Raw genomic sequence first — 27,713 nt, 5'->3', positions numbered from 1 at the left:
AAACCACTAGATGCTCAATTAACAGCAGGATGTTCCTCCACCAGCCTGAGGCTGACCTGCTGTTTGATTGACAGGTCGAGAGTTGTACCTCCGGGTCAGGGAACGCCGGATATCCTGTCGGTTCGGAGATAGGTTCCGGGTTTTGCCGCTGCATGTTGTTGTTCTCTGATTCGGATTTTTGGTCAGAATGTCCCGGGGATCGAGCGCCGGCTTCGACCGTCACATTACCATCTTCTCCCCGGAGGGAAGGTTGTACCAAGTAGGTGAGTGAGGCCCGGCCGCCCCGCTCACCCGGGACAGAGCCGGCAGCACCGGCACACAACCCGCTCAGTCATCGCGGGGCCCTTCCCCCACAGCCAGGCGGCAGGACGGCCGCAGGGTTAACCCGGGGGGGGGCGCGGGGTAGAGAGGCGATGGACGCTTGGTTTTGGGAGGGAGGGGTTGCGGGTCCGGGATGGATTGGCGGGCGGGCATGGGAACGGCGTTGGGGGAGTTTGGGGTAGACGAGGGGGAGGGGAGGAGTCTGGGATAGGGGAGTCGGGGGGGGGGGATGAGTGGGATAGGGGAGTCGGGGGGGGGGTGAGTCTGGGATAGGGGAGTCGGGGGGGGGGGGGTGAGTCTGGGATAGGGGAGTCGGGGGGGGGGGATGAGTGGAATAGGGGAGTCGGGGGGGGGATGAGTGGAATAGGGGAGTCGGGGGGGGGATGAGTGGGATAGGGGAGTCGGGGGGGGATAGGGGAGTCTGGGAGGGGATGGATGAGTGGGACAGGGGGTGAGTCTGGGATAGGGGAGTCGGGGGGGGGGGAATGAGTGGGATAGGGGGGTGAGTCTGGGATAGAGGAGTGGGGGGGGGTGAGTCTGGGACAGAGGAGTCGGGGGGGGTGAGAGTCTGGGATAGAGGAGGAGTCTGGGATAGAGGTGTCGGGGGGGGGGGGTGAGTCTGGGATAGAGGAGTCGGGGGGGGGGGGATGAGTCTGGGATAGGGGAGTCGGGGGGGGTGAGTCTGGGATAGAGGAGTCGGGGGGGGGGTGAGTCTGGGATAGAGGAGTCGGGGGGATGAGTCTGGGCTAGAGGAGTCGGGGGTGGGGTGAGTCTGGGATAGAGGAGTCGGGGGAGGGGTGAGTCTGGGATAGAGCAGTCGGGGGGGGGGGTGAGTCTAGGATAGAGGAGTTGGGGGGGGGGTGAGTCTGGGATAGAGGAGTCGGGGGGGGGGGGTGAGTCTGGGATAGAGGAGTTGGGGGGTGAGGGGGTGAGTCTGGGATAGGGGAGTCGGGGGGGTGGGTGAGTCTGGGCTAGAGGAGTAGGGGGGATGAGTAGGGCTAGAGGAGTCGGGGGGGTGAGTCTGGGTTAGAGAAGTCGGGGAGGGGTGAGTCTGGGATAGAGGAGTCGGGGGGGTGGTAAGTCTGGGATAGAGGGGTGGGGGGGGGGGTGAGTCTGGGATAGAGGAGTCGGGGTGGGGGGGGGGGTGAGTCTGGGATAGAGGAGTCGGGGTGGGGGGGGGGGGGTGAGTCTGGGATAGAGGAGCCGGGGGGGGGGTGAGTCTGGGATAGAGGAGTCGGGGGTGGGGGGTGTGTGAGCCTGGGATAGAGGAGTCGGGGGGGGAGATGAGTCTGGGATAGGGGAGTCGGGGGGGGGGATGAGTCAGGGCTAGAGGAGTCGGGGGGGGGTGAGTCTGGGATAGAGGAGTCAGGGGAGGGGTGAGTCTGGGATAGAGGAGTCGGGGGGGGGGGAGTCTGGGCTAGAGGAGTCAGGGGAGGGGTGAGTCTGGGATAGAGGAGTCGGGGGGGGGGTGAGTCTGGGATAGAGGAGTTGGGGGGGGTGAGTCTGGGATAGAGGAGTCGGGGGGGGGTGGTGAGTCTGGGATAGAGGAGTCGGGGGGGGTGAGTCTGGGATAGAGGAGTCGGGGGGGGGGGTTAGTCTGGGATAGAGGAGTCGGGGCGGGGGGGTGAGTCTGGGCTCGAGTCGGGGGGGGGGGGTGAGTCTGGGCTAGAGGAGTCGGGGGGATGAGTAGGGCTAGAGGAGTCGGGGGGGTGAGTCTGGGATAGAGGAGTCGGGGCGTGGGGGGGTGAGTCTGGGATAGAGGAGTTGGGGTGTGGGGGGGTGAGTCTGGGATAGAGGAGTTGGGGTGGGGGGGGGTGAGTCTGGGACAGAGGAGCCGGGGTGGGGGGGGTGAGTCTGGGACAGAGGAGCTGGGGGGGGGGGGGTGAGTCTGGGATAGAAGAGTCGGGGGTGCGGGGGGGGGGAGTCTGCAATTGAGGAGTCGGGGGGGGGTGAGTCTGGGATAGAGGAGTCGGGGGGGGGGGGGGTGAGACTGGGATAGAGGAGTCGGGGGTGGGGGTGAATCTGGGATAGAGGAGTCGGGGGGGGGGGGTGAGTCTGGGATAGAGGGGGGGGGTGAGTCTGGGATAGAGGAGTCGCGGGGGGGGTGAGAGTCTGGGATAAGGAGGAGTCTGGGATAGAGGAGTCGGGGGGGGGGGGAGATGTGTCTGGGCTAGAGGAGTCGAGGGGGGGTGAGTCTGGGATAGAGGAGTCGGGGGGGGGGGATGAGTCAGGGCTAGAGGAGTCGGTGGGGGGGTGAGTCTGGGATAGAGGAGTCGGGGGGATGAGTCTGGGCTAGAGGAGTCGGGGGGGGGGGGGGAGTCTGGGATAGAGGAGTCGGGGGAGGGGGGAGTCTGGGATAGAGGAGTCGGGGGAGGGGTGAGTCTGGGATAGAGGAGTCGGGGGGGTGAGTCTGGGATAGAGGAGTTGGGGGGGTCTGGGATCGAGGAGTCGGGGGGGGGTGAGTCTGGGATAGAGGAGTCGGGGGGGGGGGTGAGTCTGGGATAGAGGAGTCGGGGGGGGGTGAGTCTGGGATAGAGGAGTCGGGGGGAGGGGGGGTGGGTGAGTCTGGGATAGAGGAGTCGCGGGGGGGGTGAGAGTCTGGGATAGAGGAGGAGTCTGGGATAGAGGAGTCGGGGGGGGGGAGGAGATGTGTCTGGGCTAGAGGAGTCGAGGGGGGGTGAGTCTGGGATAGAGGAGTCGGGTGGCGGGTGAGAGTCTGTGATAGAAGAGTCGGGGGGGGGGGTTGTGTCTGGGCTAGAGGAGTCGAGGGGGGGTGAGTCTGGGATAGAGGAGTCGCGGGGGGGGTGAGAGTCTGGGATAGAGGAGGAGTCTGGGATAGAGGAGTCGGGGGGGGGTGAGTCTGGGATAGAGGAGTCGGGGGGGGGGGGTGAGTCTGGGATAGAGGAGTTGGGGGTGGGGGGTGAATCTGGGATAGAGGAGTCTGGGGGGGTGGGTGAGTCTGGGATAGAGGAGTCGGAGGGGGGGGTGAGTCTGTGATAGAGGAGTCGGGGGGGGGGGAGATGAGTCTGGGATAGGGGAGTCGGGGGGGGGGTGAGTCAGGGCTTGAGGAGTCGGGGGAGGGGGGGTGAGTCTGTGTTAGAAGAGTTGGGGGGGTGAGTCTGGGATAGAGGAGTTGGGGGGGGGGGTGAGTCTGGGATAGAGGAGTCGCGGGGGGGGTGAGAGTCTGGGATAGAGGAGGAGTCTGGGATAGAGGAGTCGGGGGGGGGGGGTGGAGATGTGTCTGGGCTAGAGGAGTCGAGGGCGGGTGAGAGTCTGGGATAGAGGAGTCGGGCGGGTGAGAGTCTGGGATAGAGGAGTCGGGGGAGGGGGGTGAGTCGGGATAGAGGAGTCGGGAGGGGGGGGTGAGTCTGGGATTGGGGAGTCGGGGAGTGGGGGTGTGGATGAGTCTGGGATGGGGGAGTCGGAGTGGGGGGGTGAGTCTGGGATAGCGGAGTCGGGGGGGGGGGGGTGAGTGGGATAGGGGAGTCGTGGGGGGGCGATGAGTCTGGGCTAAAGGAGTCAGGGGTGTGTGTATGGGCCTAGAGAAGTCGGGGGGGGGTGAGTCTGGGATAGAGGAGGCGGGTGAGTCTGGGATAGCGGAGTCGGGGGGGAGTGAGTGGGATAGGGGAGTCGTGGGGGGGGATGAGTCTGGGCTAAAGGAGTCAGGGGTGTGTGTCTGGGATAGGGGAGTCGGGGGGGGGGTGAGTCTGGGATAGCGGAGTCGGGGGGCGGGGGGGATGAGTCTGGGATCGGGGAGTCGGGGGGGTGAGCCTGGGCTAGAGGAGTCAGGGGTGTGTGTCTGGGATCGAGGAGTGGGGGGGGGGGTGTGAGTCTGTAATAGAGGAGTCGGGGGTGGTGAACCTGGGATAGAGGAGTCGGGGGGGTTAGTCTGGGCTAGGGGAGTCGGGGGTGTGTGTCTGGGATAGAGGAGTCGGGGGGGGGGGTGAGTCTGGGATAGAGGAGTCGGGGGGGGGGTGAGTCTCGGATAGGGGAGTCGGGGGGGGGGTGAGTCTGGGCTCCAGTCGGGGGGGGGGGGTGAGTCTGGGCTAGAGGAGTAGGGGGGATGAGTAGGGCTAGAGGAGTCGGGGGGGTGAGTCTGGGATAGAGGAGTGGGGGGGTGAGTCTGGGATAGAGGAGTTGGGGTGGGGGGGGGGTGAGTCTGGGATAGAGGAGCCGGGGTGGGGGGGTGAGTCTGGGATAGAGGAGCCGGGGGGGGGGGGGTGAGTCTGGGATAGAGGAGTCGGAGGGGGGGGGGGTGAGTCTGGGATAGAGGAGTCGGGGGGGGGGGGGGGGTTGAGTCTGGGATAGAGGAGTCGGGGGTGGGGGGTGAATCTGGGATAGAGGAGTCGGGGGGGGGGGTGAGTCTGGGATAGAGGAGTCGGAGGGTGGGTGAGTCTGGGATAGAGAAGTCGGGGGGGGGGGGGGGGGGAGATGAGTCTGGGATAGGGGAGTCGGGGGGGGGATGAGTCTGGGATAGGGGAGTCGGGGGGGGGGGGATGAGTCAGGGCTAGAGGAGTTGGGGGGGCGGTGAGTCTGGGATAGAGGAGTCGGGGGGGGGGGTGAGTCTGGGATAGAGGAGTCGCGGGGGGGTGTGAGAGTCTGGGATAGAGGAGGAGTCTGGGATAGAGTAGTCGGGGGGGGGGGAGATGTGTCTGGGCTAGAGGAGTCGAGGGGGGGTGAGTGGGATAGAGGAGTCGGGGGGCGGGTGAGAGTCTGTGATAGAAGAGTCGGGGGGGGGGGATGTGTCTGGGCTAGAGGAGTCGAGGGGGGGTGAGTCTGCGATAGAGGAGTCGCGGGGGGGGGGTGAGAGTCTGGGATAGAGGAGGAGTCTGGGATAGAGGAGTCGGGGCGGGGGGGTGAGTCTGGGATAGAGGAGTCGCGGGGGGGGTGAGAGTCTGGGATAGAGGAGGAGTCTGGGATAGAGGAGTCGGGGCGGGGGGGTGAGTCTGGGATAGAGGAGTCGGGGCGGGGGGGTGAGTCTGGGATAGAGGAGTGGGGGGTGAATCTGGGCTAGAGGAGTCGGGGGGGTGTGAGCCTGGGATAGAGGAGTCGGAGGGGGGGGTGAGTCTGGGATAGAGGAGTCGGGGGGGGGGGGAGATGAGTCTGGGATAGGGGAGTCGGGGGGGAGATGAGTCTGGGATAGGGGAGTCGGGGGGGGGGGGGGGATGAGTCAGGGCTCGAGGAGTCGGGGGGAGGGGGGGTGAGTCTGTGTTAGAAGAGTCGGGGGGGTGACTCTGGGATAGAGGAGTTGGGGGGGGTGAGTCTGGGATAGAGGAGTCGGGGGGGGGGTGAGTCTGGGATAGAGGAGTCGCGGGGGGGGTGAGAGTCTGGGATAGAGGAGGAGTCTGGGATAGAGGAGTCGGGGGGGGGGGTGAGTCGGGATAGAGGAGTCGGGGGGGGGGGTGAGTCTGGGATTGGGGAGTCGGGGGTTGGGGGGGGTAGATGAGTCTGGGATGGGGGAGTCGGAGTGGGGGGGTGAGTCTGGGATAGCGGATTCGGGGGGGGGGTGAGTGGGATAGGGGAGTCGTGGGGGGGGCGATGAGTCTGGGCTAAAGGAGTCAGGGGTGTGTGTCTGGGATAGAGAAGTCGGGGGGGGTGAGTCTGGGATCGGGGGGGGGGTGAGTCTGGGATAGAGGAATCGGGAGGCGGGTGAGTCTGGGATAGCGGAGTCGGGCGGGAGTGAGTGGGATAGGGGAGTCGTGGGGGGGGGATGAGTCTGGGCTACAGGAGTCAGGGGTGTGTGTCTGGGATAGGGGAGTCGGGGGGGGGGGGGGAAGTGAGTCTGGGATAGCGGAGTCGGGGGGCGGGAGGGAAGAGTCTGGGATAGGGGTCGGGGGGGTGAGCCTGGGCTAGAGGAGTCAGGGGTGTGTGTCTGGGACAGGGGAGTCGGGGGGGGGGGGGAAGTGAGTCTGGGATAGCGGAGTCGGGGGGCGGGAGGGAAGAGTCTGGGATAGGGGTGTCGGGGTGGTGAACCTGGGATAGAGGAGTCGGGGGGTTAGTCTGGGCTAGGGGAGTCAGGGGTGTGTGTCTGCGATAGAGGAGTCGGGGGGGGGGGGGTTAGTCTGGGATAGAGGAGTCGGGGCGGGGGGGTGAGTCTGGGATAGAGGAGTCGGGGGGGGTGAGTCTGGGGTGAGGGGGTGAGTCGGATCGAGGAGGGGGGGATGAGTCTCGGATAGGGGAGTCGGGGGGGGGGGTGAGTCTGGGCTCGAGTCGGGGGGGGGGTGAGTCTGGGCTAGAGGAGTAGGGGGGGTGAGTCTGGGATAGAGGAGTCGGGGGGGTGAGTCTGGGATAGAGGAGTCGGGGGTGGGGGGTGAATCTGGGATTGAGGAGTCGGGGGGGGGGTGAGTCTGGGATAGAGGAGTCGGGGGGGGGGGGGAGATGAGTCTGGAATAGGGGAGTTGGGGGGGGGGTGAGTCAGGGCTAGAGGAGTCGGGGGGAGGGGGGGGTGAGTCTGTGTTAGAAGAGTCGGGGGGGGGTGAGTCTGGGATAGAGGAGTTGGGGGGGGCGGTCAGTCTGGGATAGAGGAGTCGGGGGGGGGTGAGTCTGGGATAGAGGAGTCGCGGGGGTGTGTGAGAGTCTGGGATAGAGGAGGAGTCTGGGATAGAGGAGTCGGGGGGGGGGGGGGGGAGATGTGTCTGGGCTAGAGGAGTCGAGGGGGGGTGAGTCTGGGATAGAGGAGTCGGGGGGCGGGTGAGAGTCTGGGATAGAGGAGTCGGGGGAGGGGGGTGAGTCGGGATAGAGGAGTCGGGAGGGGGGGGTGAGTCTGGGATTGGGGAGTCGGGGAGTGGGGGTGTGGATGAGTCTGGGATGGGGGAGTCGGAGTGGGGGGGTGAGTCTGGGATAGCGGAGTCGGGGGGGGGGGGGTGAGTGGGATAGGGGAGTCGTGGGGGGGCGATGAGTCTGGGCTAAAGGAGTCAGGGGTGTGTGTATGGGCCTAGAGAAGTCGGGGGGGGGTGAGTCTGGGATAGAGGAGGCGGGTGAGTCTGGGATAGCGGAGTCGGGGGGGAGTGAGTGGGATAGGGGAGTCGTGGGGGGGGATGAGTCTGGGCTAAAGGAGTCAGGGGTGTGTGTCTGGGATAGGGGAGTCGGGGGGGGGGTGAGTCTGGGATAGCGGAGTCGGGGGGCGGGGGGGATGAGTCTGGGATCGGGGAGTCGGGGGGGTGAGCCTGGGCTAGAGGAGTCAGGGGTGTGTGTCTGGGATCGAGGAGTGGGGGGGGGGGTGTGAGTCTGTAATAGAGGAGTCGGGGGTGGTGAACCTGGGATAGAGGAGTCGGGGGGGTTAGTCTGGGCTAGGGGAGTCGGGGGTGTGTGTCTGGGATAGAGGAGTCGGGGGGGGGGGTGAGTCTGGGATAGAGGAGTCGGGGGGGGGGTGAGTCTCGGATAGGGGAGTCGGGGGGGGGGTGAGTCTGGGCTCCAGTCGGGGGGGGGGGGTGAGTCTGGGCTAGAGGAGTAGGGGGGATGAGTAGGGCTAGAGGAGTCGGGGGGGTGAGTCTGGGATAGAGGAGTGGGGGGGTGAGTCTGGGATAGAGGAGTTGGGGTGGGGGGGGGGTGAGTCTGGGATAGAGGAGCCGGGGTGGGGGGGTGAGTCTGGGATAGAGGAGCCGGGGGGGGGGGGGTGAGTCTGGGATAGAGGAGTCGGAGGGGGGGGGGGTGAGTCTGGGATAGAGGAGTCGGGGGGGGGGGGGGGGTTGAGTCTGGGATAGAGGAGTCGGGGGTGGGGGGTGAATCTGGGATAGAGGAGTCGGGGGGGGGGGGTGAGTCTGGGATAGAGGAGTCGGAGGGTGGGTGAGTCTGGGATAGAGAAGTCGGGGGGGGGGGGGGGGGAGATGAGTCTGGGATAGGGGAGTCGGGGGGGGGATGAGTCTGGGATAGGGGAGTCGGGGGGGGGGGGATGAGTCAGGGCTAGAGGAGTTGGGGGGGCGGTGAGTCTGGGATAGAGGAGTCGGGGGGGGGGGTGAGTCTGGGATAGAGGAGTCGCGGGGGGGTGTGAGAGTCTGGGATAGAGGAGGAGTCTGGGATAGAGTAGTCGGGGGGGGGGGAGATGTGTCTGGGCTAGAGGAGTCGAGGGGGGGTGAGTGGGATAGAGGAGTCGGGGGGCGGGTGAGAGTCTGTGATAGAAGAGTCGGGGGGGGGGGATGTGTCTGGGCTAGAGGAGTCGAGGGGGGGTGAGTCTGCGATAGAGGAGTCGCGGGGGGGGGGGTGAGAGTCTGGGATAGAGGAGGAGTCTGGGATAGAGGAGTCGGGGCGGGGGGGTGAGTCTGGGATAGAGGAGTCGCGGGGGGGGTGAGAGTCTGGGATAGAGGAGGAGTCTGGGATAGAGGAGTCGGGGCGGGGGGGTGAGTCTGGGATAGAGGAGTCGGGGCGGGGGGGTGAGTCTGGGATAGAGGAGTGGGGGGTGAATCTGGGCTAGAGGAGTCGGGGGGGTGTGAGCCTGGGATAGAGGAGTCGGAGGGGGGGGTGAGTCTGGGATAGAGGAGTCGGGGGGGGGGGGAGATGAGTCTGGGATAGGGGAGTCGGGGGGGAGATGAGTCTGGGATAGGGGAGTCGGGGGGGGGGGGGGGATGAGTCAGGGCTCGAGGAGTCGGGGGGAGGGGGGGTGAGTCTGTGTTAGAAGAGTCGGGGGGGTGACTCTGGGATAGAGGAGTTGGGGGGGGTGAGTCTGGGATAGAGGAGTCGGGGGGGGGGTGAGTCTGGGATAGAGGAGTCGCGGGGGGGGTGAGAGTCTGGGATAGAGGAGGAGTCTGGGATAGAGGAGTCGGGGGGGGGGGTGAGTCGGGATAGAGGAGTCGGGGGGGGGGGTGAGTCTGGGATTGGGGAGTCGGGGGTTGGGGGGGGTAGATGAGTCTGGGATGGGGGAGTCGGAGTGGGGGGGTGAGTCTGGGATAGCGGATTCGGGGGGGGGGTGAGTGGGATAGGGGAGTCGTGGGGGGGGCGATGAGTCTGGGCTAAAGGAGTCAGGGGTGTGTGTCTGGGATAGAGAAGTCGGGGGGGGTGAGTCTGGGATCGGGGGGGGGGTGAGTCTGGGATAGAGGAATCGGGAGGCGGGTGAGTCTGGGATAGCGGAGTCGGGCGGGAGTGAGTGGGATAGGGGAGTCGTGGGGGGGGGATGAGTCTGGGCTACAGGAGTCAGGGGTGTGTGTCTGGGATAGGGGAGTCGGGGGGGGGGGGGGAAGTGAGTCTGGGATAGCGGAGTCGGGGGGCGGGAGGGAAGAGTCTGGGATAGGGGTCGGGGGGGTGAGCCTGGGCTAGAGGAGTCAGGGGTGTGTGTCTGGGACAGGGGAGTCGGGGGGGGGGGGGAAGTGAGTCTGGGATAGCGGAGTCGGGGGGCGGGAGGGAAGAGTCTGGGATAGGGGTGTCGGGGTGGTGAACCTGGGATAGAGGAGTCGGGGGGTTAGTCTGGGCTAGGGGAGTCAGGGGTGTGTGTCTGCGATAGAGGAGTCGGGGGGGGGGGGGTTAGTCTGGGATAGAGGAGTCGGGGCGGGGGGGTGAGTCTGGGATAGAGGAGTCGGGGGGGGTGAGTCTGGGGTGAGGGGGTGAGTCGGATCGAGGAGGGGGGGATGAGTCTCGGATAGGGGAGTCGGGGGGGGGGGTGAGTCTGGGCTCGAGTCGGGGGGGGGGTGAGTCTGGGCTAGAGGAGTAGGGGGGGTGAGTCTGGGATAGAGGAGTCGGGGGGGTGAGTCTGGGATAGAGGAGTCGGGGGTGGGGGGTGAATCTGGGATTGAGGAGTCGGGGGGGGGGTGAGTCTGGGATAGAGGAGTCGGGGGGGGGGGGGAGATGAGTCTGGAATAGGGGAGTTGGGGGGGGGGTGAGTCAGGGCTAGAGGAGTCGGGGGGAGGGGGGGGTGAGTCTGTGTTAGAAGAGTCGGGGGGGGGTGAGTCTGGGATAGAGGAGTTGGGGGGGGCGGTCAGTCTGGGATAGAGGAGTCGGGGGGGGGTGAGTCTGGGATAGAGGAGTCGCGGGGGTGTGTGAGAGTCTGGGATAGAGGAGGAGTCTGGGATAGAGGAGTCGGGGGGGGGGGGGGGGAGATGTGTCTGGGCTAGAGGAGTCGAGGGGGGGTGAGTCTGGGATAGAGGAGTCGGGGGGCGGGTGAGAGTCTGTGATAGAAGAGTCGGGGGGGGGGATGTGTCTGGGCTAGAGGAGTCGAGGGGGGTTGAGTCTGGGATAGAGGAGTCGCGGGGGGGGTGAGAGTCTGGGATAGACGAGGAGTCTGGGATAGAGGAGTCGGGGCGGGGGGGTGAGTCTGGGATAGAGGAGTCGGGGCGGGGGGGTGAGTCTGGGATAGAGGAGTGGGGGGTGAATCTGGGCTAGAGGAGTTGGGGGGGGGGTGAGCCTGGGATAGAGGAGTCGGGGGGGGGGGGGGGGGGAGATGAGTCTGGGATAGGGGAGTCGGGGGGGGGGGGGATGAGTCAGGGCTAGAGGAGTCGGGGCGGGGGGGGTGAGTCTGGGATAGAGGAGTCGGGGGGATGAGTCTGGGCTAGAGGAGTCGGGGGGGGGGGGGGGAGTCTGGGCTAGAGGAGTCAGGGGAGGGGTGAGAGTCTGGGATAGAGGAGGAGTCTGGGATAGAGGAGTCGGGGGGGGTTGAGTCTGGGATAGAGGAGTCGGGTTGGGGGGTGAGTCTGGGATAGAGGAGTCGGGGGTGCGGGGTGAATCTGGGATAGAGGAGTCGGGGGGGTGAGTCTGGGATAGAGGAGTCGGAGGGGGGGGTGAGTCTGGGATAGAGGAGTCGGGGGGGGGGGGAGATGAGTCTGGGATAGGGGAGTCGGGGGAGGGGGATGAGTCAGGGCTAGAGGAGTCGGGGGGAGGGGCGGGTGCGTCTGTGTTAGAAGAATCGGGGGGGTGAGTCTGGGATAGAGGAGTTGGGGGGGGTGAGTCTGGGATAGAGGAGTCGGGGGGGGTGAGTCTGGGATAGAGGAGTAGCGGGGGGGGTGAGAGTCTGGGATAGAGGAGGAGTCTGGGCTAGAGGAGTCGGGGGGGGTGGGGGGAGTCTGGGCTAGAGGAGTCAGGGGAGGGGTGAGAGTCTGGGATAGAGGAGGAGTCTGGGATAGAGGAGTCGGGGGGGGGTGAGTCTGGGATAGAGGAGTCGGGGGGAGGGGGGGTGAGTCTGTGTTAGAAGAGTCGGGGGGGGGTGAGTCTGGGATAGAGGAGTTGAGTCTGGGATAGAGGAGTTGGGGGGGGGTGAGTCTGGGATAGAGGAGTCGGGGGGGGGGGGTGAGTCTGGGATAGAGGAGTCGGGGGGGGGGGTGAGTCTGGGGTGAGGGGGTGAGTCGGATCGAGGAGGGGGGGATGAGTCTCGGATAGGGGAGTCGGGGGGGGGGGTGAGTCTGGGATAGAGGAGTCCGGGGACGGGGGGGGGGAGTCTGAGATAGTGGAGTCGGGGGGGGGGGGTGAGTCTGTGTTAGAAGAGTCGGGGGGGGGGGTGAGTCTGGGATAGAGGAGTTGGGGGGGGGGGGTGGTGAGTCTGGGATAGAGGAGTCGGGGGGGGGGGGCGGTGAGTCTGGGATAGAGGAGTCGCGAGGGGGGTGAGAGTCTGGGATAGAGGAGGAGTCTGGGATAGACGAGTCGGGGGGGGGAGATGTGTCTGGGCTAGAGGAGTCGAGGGGGGGTGAGTCTGGGATAGAGGAGTCGCGGGGGGGGTGAGAGTCTGGGATAGAGGAGGAGTCTGGGATAGAGGAGTCGGGGGGGGTGAGTCTGGGATAGAGGAGTCGGGGGGGGGGGTGAGTCTGGGATAGAGGAGTTGGGGGTGGGGGGTGAATCTGGGATAGAGGAGTCGGGTGGGGGGTGAGTCTGGGATAGAGGAGTCGGAGGGGGGGTGAGTCTGTGATAGAGGAGTCTGGGGGGGGGGGGGGAGATGAGTCTGGGATAGGGGAGTCGGGGGGGGGGAATGAGTCAGGGCTAGAGGAGTCGGGGGGAGGGGGGGTGAGTCTGTGTTAGAAGAGTTGGGGGGGGTGAGTCTGGGATAGAGGAGTCGGGGGGGGGTGAGTCTGGGATAGAGGAGTCGCGGGGGGGGGGGTGAGAGTCTGGGATAGAGGAGGAGTCTGGGGTAGAGGAGTCGGGGGGGGGGGGGAGATGTGTCTGGGCTAGAGGAGTCGAGGGGGGGTGAGTCTGGGATAGAGGAGTCGGGGGGTGGGGCGGTGAGTCTGGGATAGAGGAGTTGGGGTGGGGGGGGTGAGTCTGGGATAGAGGAGTCGGGGGGGGGTGAGTCTGGGGTGAGGGGGTGAGTCGGATCGAGGAGGGGGGGATGAGTCTCGGATAGGGGAGCCGGGGGGGGGGGGGGTGAGTCTGGGATAGAGGAGTCGGGGGGGGGGGGGTGGTGAGAGTCTGTGATAGAAGAGTCAGGGGGGGGGGGATGTGTCTGGGCTAGAGGAGTCGGGGGGGGGGGGGGGTGAGTCTGGGATAGAGGAGTCGCGGGGGGGGGTGAGTCTGGGATAGAGGAGTCGGGGGGGGGGGTGAGTCTGCGATAGAGGAGTCGGGGGTGGGGGGGTGACTCTGGGATAGAGGAGCCGGGGGGGGGGTGAGTCTGTGATAGAAGAGTCAGGGGGGGGGGGGGATGTGTCTGGGCTAGAGGAGTCGGGGGTGGGGGGTGAGTCTGGGATAGAGGAGTCGCGGGGGGGGTGAGAGTCTGGGATAGAGGAGTCGGGGGGGCGGGGGGGGGTGTGAGCCTGGGATAGAGGAGTCGGGGGGGGGGGGTGAGACTGGGATAGAGGAGTCGGGGGGGGGAGGGGGAGAGTGAGTCTGGGATAGAGGAGTCGGGGGGGGGGGAGTGAGTCTGGGATAGAGGAGTCGGGGGGGGGGTGAGTCTGGGATAGAGGAGTCGGGGGGGTGGGGGGTGAGTCTGCGATAGAGGAGTCGGGGGGGGGGGTGGAGTGAGTCTGCGATAGAGGAGTCGGCGGGGGCGGGGGGGGGGGGAGTGAGTCTGGGATAGAGGTGTCGGGGGATGGGTTGAGTCTGGGTAGAGGGGCCGCAGAGGTGGCGGTTGAGTCTGGGATAGAGGAGCCGGGAGGGGTTGATTCTGGGAAAGAGGCGGCAGGGGGCACTTCTGGGATAGTGGCAGTGGGGTGTTGAGCCTGTGATAGCGGAGGCATGAGGAGGACGAGTCTGCTATACAGGAGGAATGGAGGGGGAGTATTTGATAGAAGAGCCGTGGGCGAGGACGAGTCTGGGATTGAGATGGCATGGGAGTGGAGGGGGGCAACTCTGGGATAGTGGCGGCATGAGGCCTGTGGGATAGATGTGGCATGGGGCCAAGTCTGGGATAGAGGAGGTCGCGGCGGAAATAAGTCTGGGATAGAGGAGGTGGGGAACATGTCTGGGATAGAGGAGGCATGGGGAATATAAGTCTGGGATAGAGGAGGTGGGGGCGGAAATAAGTATGGGATAGAGGAGGCATGGGGGGAAAGAATCTGGGATGGGGAGGCATGAGGTGGGGAAAGTCTGGGATAGAGGAGATGGGGAACATGTCTGGGATAGAGGAGGCATGGGGAATATAAGTCTGGGATAGAGGAGGTGGGGGCGGAAATAAGTCTGGGATAGAGGAGGTGGGGGGGGTGAGTCTGGGATAGAGGAGGCATGGGGGGGAAAGAATCTGGGATAGGGGAGGCATGAGGGGGGGAAAGTCTGGGATAGAGGAGGCATGAGTGGGATAGAGGAGGCATGAGGGGGGAATGATTGGCTCGAGGAGGCATGAGGTGGGAATGATTGGCTAGAGGAGGCATGAGTGGGATAGTGGAGGCATGAGGGGGGAAGTGAGTGGTATAGAGGAGGCATGAGGGGGGAATGAGTGGGATAGGGGTGGAATGAGTGGGATAGAAGAGGCATGAGGGAGGAATGAGTGGGATAGAGGAGGCATGAGGGGGGAATGAGTGAGATAGAGGAGGCATGAGGGGGGAATGAGTGGGATAGAGGAGGCATGTGGGGGGAATGAGTGGGATAGAGGGGGAATGAGTGGGATAGAGGAGGCATGAGGGGGGAATGAGTGGGATAGAGGAGGCATGTGGGGGGAATGAGTGGGATAGAGGAGGCTTGGGGGGGGATAGAGAAGGCATGAGGGGGGAATGAGGGATAGAGGAGGCATGAGGGGGGAATAAGTGGGATGGAGGAGGCATGAGGGGGGAGTGAGTCTGGGAACAGGCGGCTTGGAGGGGGAATGGGGTAGAGGAGGCATGGGGGAAAGAGGAGGCATGGGAATGAGTCGGATAGAGGAGGCATGGGGGCAATAGAGGAGGCATGGGGGGGATAGGGGAGGCATGAGAGGGGGGGAGGAGCCTGGGATAGAGGAGGCCTGGGGGGATGACTCTGGAATAGAGGAGGCATGAGGGGGGATGACTGGGATAGAGGAGGCATGAGGGGGGAATGAGTGGGATAGAGGAGGTTTGAGGGGGGAATGAGTTGGGATAGAGGAGGCATGAGGGGGGAATGAGTGGGATAGAGGAGGCATGGGGAGGGATAGAGGAGGCATGAGAGGGGAATGAGTGGGATAGAGGAGGCATGGGGAGGGATAGAGGAGGCATGGGGGGGGGAATGAGTGGGATAGAGGAGGCATGGGGGGGGAAAGAGAGGATGCATGAGGGGGGAATGGGTGGGATAGAGGAGGCATGGGGGGGATAGAGGAGGCATGAGGGGGATAGAGGAGGAATGAGGGGGGGATGAGTATGTGATAGAGGAGGCATGATTTGGCTGGTTTAGCACAGGGCTAAAGAGCTGGTTTTTAAAGCCGACCCAAGGCAGGCTAGCAGCACGGTTCAATTCCCATATCAGCCTCCCCGAATAGGCGCAGGAATGTGGCGACTAGGGGCTTTTCACAGTAACTTCATTTGATGCCTACTTGTGACAATAAGCGATTTTCATGGGGATATAATAAAAATCGCTTATTGTCACAAGTAGGCTTCAATGAAGTTACTGTGAAAATCCCCTAGTCGCCACATTCCGGCGCCTGTTCAGGGAGGCTGGTTACGGGAATTGAACCCGCGCTGCTGCCTTGTTCTGCATTACAAGCCAGCTATTTAGCCCAGTGTGCTAGACCAGCCGCTATGAATCTGGGATAGAAGAGGCAGGGGGGGGGCGGGGCGGTGAGTCTGGGATAGAGGAGGTGGGGGAGGGTAATAAATCTGGGACAGAGGAGGCATCGGAGGGGAATGAGTGGGATGTAGGAGGATGAGGGTGGAATGCGTTGGGATAGAAGCGGCATGAGGGCTATAGGGGGAAATGAGTGGGATGGATGAGTCTGGGATAGAGGAGGCATGGGGGGGTGAGTCAGCAATACAGGAGGCATGGGGGGGGGGGATGAATCTGGGATAGAGGAGTCGGGGAGGGGTGAATCTGGATAGAGGAGTCATTGACGGGGACGAGTCTGGGATTGAGTTGGCATGGGGCGGAAGGGAGCAACTCTGATAGTGGCAGGCGGGAGGTTGTCTGGGATAGACGTGGCATGCGGGCTGCATCTGGGATAGATGGGACGGGTGGCGAGTCTGGTATTGAGGCATGGGGTCGAGTCTGGGATAGAGGAGGCATGGGGGGACAAGTCTGGGATAGGGGGGAATGGGGAAGAATCTGGGATGGGGATTAGGCTGGGATAGAGGAGGCACGGGGGCGGGCGGGGGGGGGGGCGCGGTGAGGCTGGGCTAGAGGGGGGATGAGTCTGGTGTAGAGGAGGCATGGGCGATATATGTCGGAAAGAGGGACATGGGGGAGAAGAATCTGGGATGTGGTGAGTCTGGGATAGACGAAGCATGGGGGAAAAATCTGGGATGGGGGAAACATGGACATATCTGGGGTTGGGGGGCATGGAAGGTAAGAGGAGGGTAGGGAGAGGGGAGAACCTGGGTAACGATGTGAGGGTGGGGGTGAAAGAGTCTGGTACTGGAGTTGAGATGAGGGGGAAAGCTGTAATTTGGGCAACGGGCAGAGTGGGTGGCAGGAGGGATCAGATAGCCGTGAGCAGCTTAGCTCTTGTTGCCAATGCCTGGAGTGTAACTTGGTACATTCAACATCTGGTAAATGTTAGCAGTGATTTTGTGATGTAAAGTCTACGTTTTCAGTATGACATTGGTTGCTGTAAATCATCTTGTTAAAAATTGAATTTTGTTTTGGTGTTATTGATGCTTAAGACAATTTGGTTTTTATTGCAGAATATGCTTTTAAGGCTATAAACCAGGGTGGCCTCACTTCTGTTGCTGTTCGTGGAAAGGACTGTGCTGTAATAGTTACACAAAAGAAAGTGCCGGTAAGTGTAGACTGAACTACCTGTGGTGGCAGCATTTACCTTTATTAGCTGACTCACAGAATGTACAAAGTAGGTGCAGGAGTAGACTGTACGGCCCCACAAATCCACTCTGCCATTTACTACACTCATAGCTGATGTTCAGCCTCAACTCCCCTTAGCCCTCAATTCCATCGATCTCAGCCTTAAATATGTTAAACAATGGAGCATTCACAACCTTCTAGGATGGAGAGCTCCAAAGATTCATGCCCTTTAAGTGACGAAATTTCTCCTCATCTCGGTCCTAATTGGGGAGCCCCTTATCCTGAGACTATGCCCCCATGTTCCAGATCACCCAGCTTCTGCCCTGTGAAGCTCCTTAAGAATCTTGTAGGTTTCAATTAGAACTCCCCTCGAGGCCCAATTTCACAGCTTCTTATATCCTCTCATCCCAGGGATCATAAGACACAGGAGTGGGAGTAAGGCCATTCGGCCCATCGAGTCCACTCCACCATTCAATCATGGCTGATTTCAACTCCATTTACCCGCTCTCTCTCCATAGCCCTTAATTCCTCGAGAAATCAAGAATTTATCAACATCTGTCTTAAAGACACTCAACGTCCTGGCCTCCACCGCCCTCTGTGGCAATGAATTCCACAGACCCACCACTCTCTGGCTGAAGAAATTTCTCCCACATCTCTGTTCTAAAGTGACTCCCTTTTATTCAAAGGCTGTGCCCCCGGGTCCTAGTCTCCCCTGCTAATGGAAACAACTTCCCTACATCCACCCTATCTAAGCCATTAATTATCTTGTAAGTTTCTATTAGATCTCCCCTCAACCTCCTAAACTCCAATGAATACAATCCCAGGATCCTCAGACGTTCATCGTATGTTAGGCCTACCATTCCTGGGATCATCCGTGTAAATCTCCACTGGACCCGCTCCAGTGCCAGTATGTCCTTCCTGAGGTGTGGGGCCCAAAATTGCTCACAGTATTCTAAATGGGGCCTAACTAGTGCTTTATGAAGGTTCAGAAGTACATCCCTGCTTTTATATTCCAAGCCTCTTGAGATAAATGACAACATTGCATTTGCTTTCTTAATTACGGACTCAACCTGCAAGTTTACCTTTAGAGAATCCTGGACTAGGACTCCCAAGTCCCTTTGCACTTCAGCATTATGAATTTTGTCACCGTTTAGAAAATAGTCTATGCCTCAATTCTTTTTTCCAAAGTGCAAGACCTCGCACTTGCCCACGTTGAATTTCATCAGCTATTTCTTGGACCACTCTCCTAAACTGTCTAAATCTTTCTGCAGCCTCCCCACCTCCTCCATACTACCTGCCCCTCCACCTATCTTTGTATCATCGGCAAACTTAGCCAGAATGCCCCCAGTCCCGTCATCTAGATTGTTAATGTATAAAGAGAACAGCTGTGGCCCCAACACTGAACCCTGCGGGACACCACTCGTCACCGGTTGCCATTCCGAAAAAGAACCTTTTATCCCAACTCTCTGCCTTCTGCCTGACAGCCAATCGTCAATCCATGTTAGTACCTTGCCTTGAATACCATGGGCCCTTATTTTACTCAGCAGTCTCCCGTGAGGCACCTTATCAAAGGCCTTTTGGAAGTCAAGATAGATAACATCCATTGGCTCTCCTTGGTCTAACCTATTTGTTATCTCTTCAAAGAACTCTTAACAGGTTTGTCAGGCACGACCTCCCCTTACTAAATCCATGCTGACTTGTCCTAATCCGACCCTGCACTTCCAAGAATTTAGAAATCTCATCCTTAACGATGGATTCTAGAATCTTGCCAACAACCAAGGTTAGGCTAATTGGCCTATAATTTTCCATCTTTTTTCTTGTTCCCTTCTTGAACAAGGGAGTTACAACAGTGATTTTCCAATCCTCTGGGACTTTCCCTGACTCCAGTGACTTTTGAACGCCTCCACTATTTCTTCAGCTACCTCCTTTAGAACTCTAGGATGTAGTCCATCTGGGCCCAGAGATTTATCAATTTTTAGACCTCTTAGTTTCTCTAGCACTTTCTCCTTTGTGATGGCTACCATATTCAACTCTGCCCCCTGACTCTCCGGAATTGTTGGGATATTACTCATGTCTTCTACTGTGAAGACTGACGCAAAGTACTTATTTAGTTCCTCAGCTATTTCCTTGTCTCCCATCACTAGATTACCAGCGTCATTTTGGAGCAGCCCAATGTCTACTTTTGTTTTTAATGTATTTAAAGAAACTTTTACTATCATTCCTAATGTTACTGGCTAGCCTACCTTCATATTTGATCCTCTTTCCTTATTTCTCTCTTTGTTATCCTCTGTTTGTTTTTGTAGCCTTCCCAATCTTCTGACTTCCCACTATTTGCCACATTATAGGCTTTCTCTTTTGCTTTGATGCATTCCCTAACTTCCTTTGTCAGCATTGGCTGCCTAATCCCCCCTCTGATAACCTTTCTTTTCTTTGGGATGAACCTCTGTACTGTGTCCTCAATTACTTCCAGAAACTCTTGTCATTGCTGTTCTACTGTCTTTCCCACTAGGCTCTGCTCCCAGTCGATTTTCGTCAGTTCCTCCCACATGCCCCTATCGTTATCTTTATTTAACTGTAACACCTTTACATCTGATTCTACCTTCTTTCTTTCAAATTGCAGACTGAATTCTACCATATTATGATCACTGCCTCCTAAGTGTTCCCTTACTTTAAGATCTTTTATCAAGTCTGGCTCATTACATAACACTAAGTCCAGAATGGCCTGTTCCCTCGTGGGCTGCATCACAAGCTGTTCCAAAAAGCCCTCCTGTAAACATTCAATGAATTCCCTTTCTTTGGGTCCACTGGCAACATTATTTACCCAGTCCACCAATGATCACTGTGACCGTGCCATTCTGACATGCCCTTTCTATTTCGAGGTGCATTTTGTGCCCCTGGTCCTGACCACTGTTAGGAGGCCTGTACATAACTCCCATTGTGTTTTTTTTGCCTTTGTGGTTCCTCAACTCTACCCACACAGACTCCACATCATCTGACCCTATATCGTTTAGTGCTATTGATTTAATTTCATTCCTAATTAACAAGGCAACCCCGCCCCCTCTGCCCACCTCTCTGTCTTTTCGATAGGTTGTGAATCCCTGGATGTTTAAATGCCAGTCCTGAACCCCCTGCAACCATGCTCTGTGATGCCTACCACATCATACCTGCCAGTCACAATCTGGGCCACAAGCTCATCTACCTTGTTCCGTACACTGCGCGCATTTAAATATAGCACCTTTAATTCTCTATTGACCGTCCCTTTTTGTTTTCTTAGTGTGGTGGACCTTGGTTTACTGAGCCAATCTGGTGAACCTTTACTGCACTGTCTCCAACGCAAATATAGAGACCAAAACTTCACACACTACTCCAGGTGTGATCACAAGGCCCTGTATTATTGTAGCAAAATTTCCTTAATCTTGTACTTCAATTACGTTGCAATAAAAGCCAATTTGTTTTGCCATTTGTTTTCCTTGTTGCTTTCTGTGCCTGCACACCAACTTTGTGTTCCTTGCACAAGTATATCCAAATGGCTCGCGACATCAACATTTACAAGTTTTGACACCTATTAAACAAAAATATTTTGCTTTGCCATTCTTGCTACCAAAGTGAATAGCTCTCACTTTCCCAGATAATACTCTCCTCCCACTTTATTGCCTCCTCACTTAACGTTTATTTTTTTCTTTTTCCCAATAATTTTTTTTTAAATAAATAAATTTAGAGTACCCAATTCATTTTGAGGGGCAATTTAACGCGGCCAATTCACCTACCCTGCACATGTGCAAACTCCATACGGACAGTGACCGGGATCAAACCTGGGACCTCGGTGCCGTGAGGCAGCAGCACTAACCACTGCCCCACCGTGCTGCTCTTTTCCTCCCAATAATAATATTTGTTATTGTCACAGGTAGGCTTACATTAACACTGCAATGAAGTTACTATGAAAAGCCCCTAGTTGCCACATTCCGGCGCCTGTTCGGGCACTCGGAGGGAGAATTCTGAATGTCCAAATTACCTAACAGCACCTCTTTCGGGACTTGTGGGAGGAAACTGGAGCACCGGGAGGAAACCCACGCAGACACGGAGAACATGCAGACTCTACAGACAGTGACCCAAGCGGGAATCGAACCTGGGACCCTGGTGCTGTGAAGGAACAGTGCTAACCACTGTGCTAGGGGCAATTTAGCATGGCCAATCCACCTAATCTGCACATCTTTTGGATTGTGGGAGTGAAACCCACGCAGATACGGGGAGAATGTCCCTACTCACTTAACCTGTCCAAATCTCTGCAGCCTATTGTATCTTCCTCGCTTTATATTCTGATCTAGCTGTGAATTGTCAATAAACCAAGATACATTACTCTTGGCCTCTTCATCCAAGTCGTCAATATAAACTTGAAATAGCTGAGGCCCCAGCGCTGATCCTTGTGGAACTTCACGAGTCACAGACTGCTAAATTGAGAAAGCCCCATTTATCCCCATTCTCTGCTGCTGTCTATTAATCAAACCCCAATCTGAGCTAGTATATTATCCCCAACCTCACGAGTCCTTATTTTATGTGGCACCCCTTTTATGTGCACCTTTTGGAAATCCAAATAAGACACATCTGGTTCACCTTTACTTGCCCTACTAGTTACAACCTCAAAAGAAACTCGAGCCTGTCCAACATGATTTTTCCTTTTGTAAAACTATGTTGACATTTTCTGATCGTGCTTCCATGTTCTAACTATTTCCTTGTTACAACTATTTTAATATGAAATGTAAGAGTAAGGAGGTGGTGGTAGAACTGTACACATCACTAGTTAGGTCACAGCTTGAAGACTGCATACAATTCTGGCTCCCGCATTGCAGTAACAATGTGACTACATTAGAGGAGGTTTACAAAAATGTTTCTAGGACAGGAGAATTTTAATTATTGACTGGATAGGCTGGGGCTTTTGTTGAAGAAAAGGAGGCTGAGCGGTGATTTACTTGAGGTGCATAAAATCTAGGGGCCAAGTTAGGTTTGTGCTATCTCCCTTAGCAGAGAGATCAATAAACAGGGAGCTTTGATTTAAAATAATTTGTAGAACAGATAAATGTGAGTTGATGTTTTCTCACCCATAGTGATGGCGGTCTGGAACTCAGTGCCTGTAAAGGAGGCCGAAACCTGAGAACTCTGTAAACGAACTTGGATATTTATTTAAAATTCTGCAACCTACAAGGTCATAAATGTCTTTAATTTGTCTACGATTCACTTTGTAAACATTTTGAAAATCTATAAGATCTGGAATCGCCTTCTGAGATTAAGTGCATAGTGCAACTTACATTGATTGAATTAAGGCAGCTGCAGTTCGACTCCCCTGAAAGACGGTTGCAAGGCAATCCAGCTTGGTTCACGGGTAGCTTGTTGAAGTCGCTGCCTCTCTCCGAGAAGTGTATGTGATTAGAGATTATCGTGGATCATTGGAACTTTGTTCCTTGAGCTTTGGGATTCTTGAAACTGCCTATCACAAACCCAATTAAACCCAAAAACCTCTGTTTGTTGAGGCTGTCAAGTAAAATGCTTAAATTCCATCGTGATTAATCTCTTATTTACAATTTTAATCTGTGTTAATCTTGATTTTTACTTGCAACAACACTTGAACCTGCAAGCCATGAATGGGAACCCACAAAACAATGGGTCTGCTGAGGCCCATGACTGATGGGGAGATGGTCTGCAGCTGACTTTGGGTTATATAATGAACTGACCGTTCACACACTACTGTTATCCTTGCCATATTGATCAAACTGAATTTAAGGTGCAGCCTTTAATTCTTTATTGTGCACTCTCCTTAATCCAGTGGTTCAATTTATTTTCAGGATAAGCTATTGGATGCTAACACAGTCACTCACCTGTTCCGAATAACTGAAAACATAGGATGTGTAATGACAGGAATGACGGGTAAGAAGATTTACAATTCTTCCCTTTAGATTTTGAGACTTTGCTTTTAGATATCTAGTCATTTTTTGAAGTCAATGTGTCAACGATGGAAACTGAATCTTCATCAATGCAAGAATTTTTTTTTAAATTCTGAAAATACTTAGATCAGATAGTCTGTGGAGAGAGAAGCAGACTTAAATGTTTCAGGTTGCTGATGAAAGATATTTCTAGAACTTTACTGTTGTCATGTGAGAGTACCTTTAAGAAATGGATGTTTAAGCGATATACCTTTAAGAAATGGAGCTGATCATATTACTGAAGTGATGTCAGAGAGTGGGGGGAGCTGAGCTCACTTCTGCTTTTGGTTTCAGTTTGAGGAGGCAGCTGGGAGTGTCTGCGTGTTTTGCTGAGAGCTGCAGGAAGAAAACACGGAGCTGGTCTGTTGATGTCTGCAAATCTAGACTATAAATATATTGAGTGTAGCCTCATGTCTGTTTTTGAAGGTTTGAAGCCTTTTGGATGTTTAAAGGAACAGTTTGAAGGATTATTTAGTGTAGTAGTCTTTTGGGGTTATCTTTGAAATAATGGGTGTTAAGATATTCAATGTTTGTTTTTTAAAGGTTAACTTGAGTTCATAGAATAAACATTGTTTTGTTTTAAAAACCATTTGTCCATAATTGCTGTCTCACACCTGGAGAGTACGCCGTGTGCTTCCCACACCACAGTCTATTAAAAGTTGTGGGTCGGTTGAACTCCATGAAACATTTTGGGGCTCTGTAAACCTGGACCCATAACACTGTTTATATTGTTGACACCATCCTGTGCCTGGAAACTTGGCCAATAATGTCCAACAAGTACTCTTAGCAATAATTGAAAAGAACAGAGTTAAGAGGAGATTCAAAGTATCAGGATGAGACTCTTGATTGCAAAGTGGTCTTCCTAACCAGTTCACATGTTTTTAAAGCCCTAAGTTCAGTGTCGCTTACACACTACTAATAGATTTGCTTTCTGTCCTTGTTTCACCATTAGTACTGTCTTTTATCATGGAATGTTGATCTTTTGACCTTTTTAAAAATGTAATCTTTTTAAAATTACAGCAGATAGCAGGTCCCAGGTTCAGAGAGCTCGGTATGAAGCTGCAAACTGGAAGTACAAGTATGGCTATGATATCCCAGTGGACATGTTGTGTAAACGGATTGCAGATATTTCCCAAGTGTATACACAAAACGCTGAAATGAGACCCCTGGGATGCTGTAAGCACCTTCTACATGTATAAGATTAATGCAACCTTACATTTCTGCTTCAAATCATATTGTGCAAATACTTGCAAAATATAAAATCACGCACAGTCGGGTGTTTTGATGGTCTATCTAAAGTGACTTTCCTATTCATGGCGCCAAGGACCCGGGTTCGATCCCGGCTACAGGTCACTGTCCATGTGGAGTTTGCACATTCTCTCTGTGTCTGCGTGGGTCTCACGGCCACAACCCAAAGATGTGCAGGGTAGGTTGACTGACCACACTAAATTGCCCCTTAATTGAAAAAAATGGATTGGGTACTTTTAATTTATTATAAAAAAAGAAAAGTGATTTTCCAAATTATTTTCCTGTAGGTATTAATTGAGAAATGGTCAACCTATTAAACTTGTTACCGTATCCTTACTTCATTTGAAAATAATGAGTGACTCTCCCAATGAATTTGTTGATCAAAGATAATGAATAGTTGAGCCGTAGTGCGTAGGATATTCTTAGCTTTACTCCAAATTCTGAATTGAATTAAGAAAAGGAAGGAGTGCATTATACAGTGCCTTTAACATCTTACGGCGTAATTTTAAAAGTCACTCTTAGGGAATTGGAGCAGTGAATTTGCTGTCAGCAAAGTTCCATGTATAAGGTGAGGTACTGATCAGATAATCAGATTTAAAGTGTTGTTAGATGAGGGATAAATGTTGGACAGGACTCCCTTCTTGATTGCTCCTCAGTGATCCATGCTGAAATTCTAAATTTGATTAAAGACAAGATCAGAATGTTTGTGTTGCCCCACGATTGCCTATTCACTGTCGAGTCTCTTACATGAATATTGGCCACTTGTGTCGGCTGCACTGTCAGTCTTCGAAATCAGCAGACGTATAAATGATCTCCAACAATGCCACTTCATTAATTGAAACTGATTATTTCAATACAATAGAGGCTCGACTACATTTACATCTGTTCTTCTCCAAAATGTGCAAGTCATAGAATTCATGGAGGAATCTGGTTTGTTATTTCTTTATAGTATGTTTTCAGAATTCAAAAAAATAAGCTAATGCATACATTAGCTGTGATGATGTAATCTCTGAAAGTGCTAAACTAATTCAGATCCTCCTAGGATTTAGGTCACTATTGGAAGATTCCTGCTAAAGAATATTGAAATGTTGTCCTGGTGTGATTCATAGTTGTACTGGATTACAAAGACGTGAAATAACAATGACAACTAAGTAACAAAGATCAAATTGTATTCTGGCAGCAGGGAGAATGTTGAAGGAAGGTTTAGTCAGATCTTTTGTTTTTTTTCTTTTCATTTGAATAGTTCAGAAACAGATCACGGTTTTTTTTCTCACTAAAAATTGGCTGCTCCAAAACGCCCTCCCTCAAAATGGCAGAAGCTGATTCCAAAATTATTTTAAAAGGTCGCTGAACACATATTTGAGGATGACAAATTTGTGGGATTGTAGACAAAAATGTAAGACTGCGGGATTAAGCATGACTCAACTTTCAAAGAACCAACAAGGGCATGACAAGCTGAATGCTCTTGTGTGCTGTATGCTTCTGTGATTCCTTTCAATGCTAAACAGAAATGAAGTGTGTAAAATTAAATCTTCAGTTTGACTCTTCTGTTTTACAGGTATGATTCTGGTAGGTGTGGACGAAGAGCTTGGGGCGCAGGTTTACAAGTGTGACCCTGCTGGTTATTATTGTGGTTTCAAGGCCACTGCAGCAGGAGTCAAGCAGACAGAAGCCACAAGCTTCTTGGAAAAGAAAGTTAAGAAAAAACTTGACTGGATCTATGCACAAACTGTAGAGGTATGAAAATCTTAAGCCCTTGCACTAATAATTACATTGAATTTCCTATGTCTTTTTTTCCCTCCTTTATTTTAATTTGCTGTAACATGGTTTGCATTGTACATTTTGTAGTTTCTTTTTGAAATAATGCATTTTCTTTTGTTGTAGACAGCAATAACCTGCCTGTCCACAGTGCTGTCCATTGACTTCAAACCCTCTGAAATTGAAGTAGGGGTGGTTACAGTGGATAACCCTAAATTTAGGTAATTTAAAGGTCTTGTTTACTAATTAACCAATTGCCTATAGAATCTGCATTTGAATCCAATTCCGATTGAAGGAATATGTAAGATTTTTTTGCTCGGCTACAAGTAGACCCCAAACTATTTACTCAGAATCAACTCATTCGAAATTAGGCCTGGTCTTACTATATGCAATGTTTGTAAATTGGCATTAAGTGGTAACTTTGAGAGGCCAAATAATGTTTACGATAAAGGGAAAAATCCGTGCTAATACAGTTTGAAATCCTTTGCTGAAGTTGGGTTGAAGCCATATAATTGGATCAATGGAGTGGGTACCTCAACATGTGCTCGGGAGATATTGATGCTGAGATTAGATGCTGGGACTGCAAAGGTGTTAATTTCCAATATTGACGTAACTGAACCTAAAAAAGAAATCTTTGGGCACAGGTGGTTAAAAAGGCACTTGCCCATTGGTTGAACGTTATACACCCCTTATTTGACTTGGTTGGAAGCAGGCAGTCAATCTGCAACTAGCAGTTTACTATTGATCTCTGCGAAAATTGGCCGAAAAGAAAACTATTTAGTTCCTGAATGGTTCCTTTCGTCAGGTGTGACATTAGGCCAAAAAAAATCGCCCTTCAGAATTAAAACTTTAAACAAGGGAACTGCTTCATTTTTACATCAGAATCGTTTCATAAATTGTTTAAAACTTCTTTTTACAGTGTTCATTATTTAGATATTTTGAAATAGCTTCGAAACTTTAGAGTACAAAATACAAATACATTTAATTGTGCAATTTATCTTTGAATTTTTATTTCTAAAAATGTGCTTCAACATGAAAACCTTTCTTTTTGCCCCAGGATTCTTTCAGAAGCTGAAATTGATACACATCTGGTTGCTCTGGCAGAGAGAGACTGAAATTCCACTTAGTTTAAGATCCTGTATTGTTAGATAGAGCGTTGTTAATGGACGACTGGATTGCTGTAACAGTGCCACCATCTACACTATTTTAATCCGTGCAAATAAAGCTAAGTTTTTGGAACATGCTCTTGATTAAAGTCCTGTTTACACAATATGCTCGCACCTCATCTGCAGCTCAAGTGATGGCTTTTTCTTTATAAAAATGGGTCTATCCCATGCTGCTTCTAAACTCCCAAACGTCATGATCCAGTCACTGTTATTTTGAGGTGAACAAAATGCAATATTTATGGAATCATTTGTAACTATTTCAGCCCATTGAACGTTACAGAGGAATTGTTTTATTTTTATTTTATTTTTTTAAATATATTTTATTGAAAATTTTTCGATCACAATTTTTTCCCCTTACAAATCAAACATAACAAAAAAGGAAATTTAACAGTGAACAAATGTCTAATCAACATGGTAAACTAATCATTTAATATAAACTAAAACTTCCCCCCCCCCCCCCCCCCCCCCCCTGGGTTGCTGCTGCTGGTCATCTGTCTTCCCTCTAACGTTCCGCTAGGTAGTCGAGGAATGGCTGCCACCGCCTGGTGAACCCTTGAGCCAATCCTCTCAGCGCAAACTTCATCTGCTCCAATTTTATGAACCCCGCCATATCGTTTATCCAGGCCTCCAGTCCGGGGGGTTTTGCTTCCTTCCACATGAGTAAAATCCTGCGCCGGGCTACTAGGGACGCAAAGGCCACAACGTCGGCCTCTTTCGCCTGCTGCACTCACGGCTCATCCGCAACTCCAAATAAAGCTAGCCCCCAGCCTGGTTTGACCCGGACCTTCACCACCTTCAAGATCACTCCCGTCACTCCCTTCTAATACCCCTCCAGTGCCGGGCATGACCAAAACATATGTGCGTGGTTTGCTGGGCTTCCGCTGCACCTCCCACACTTGTCCTCCACTCCGAAGAACCTGTTCAACCTTTCTCCCGTTATGTGTGCTCTATGTAGCACCTTAAATTGAATCAGGCTAGGCCTGGCGCACGAGGAAGAGGAATTTAC

General features: G+C 54.9%; 1 protein-coding gene across 1 annotated transcript; it reads left to right on the top strand.

The window, feature by feature from the left end:
• The first annotated feature begins 85 nt into the window (after positions 1–85).
• On the top strand, positions 86–26,784 carry psma6a (proteasome 20S subunit alpha 6a). Its single transcript, XM_072489000.1, has 7 exons — positions 86–263; positions 16,446–16,540; positions 22,398–22,479; positions 23,556–23,711; positions 25,342–25,520; positions 25,668–25,762; positions 26,599–26,784. Exons 1-7 carry the CDS (start codon positions 188–190, stop codon positions 26,654–26,656), a joined length of 741 nt encoding a protein of 246 aa, XP_072345101.1. The 5' UTR covers positions 86–187; the 3' UTR covers positions 26,657–26,784.
• The last annotated feature ends 929 nt before the right edge of the window (positions 26,785–27,713 follow it).

This window comes from Scyliorhinus torazame, chromosome 2 (assembly GCF_047496885.1).
Source record: "Scyliorhinus torazame isolate Kashiwa2021f chromosome 2, sScyTor2.1, whole genome shotgun sequence".
Classification (NCBI taxonomy): Eukaryota; Metazoa; Chordata; class Chondrichthyes; order Carcharhiniformes; family Scyliorhinidae; genus Scyliorhinus; species Scyliorhinus torazame.
The sequence above is the reverse complement of the archived record's forward strand: the minus strand, read 5'-3'. Positions and strand labels throughout refer to the sequence as shown.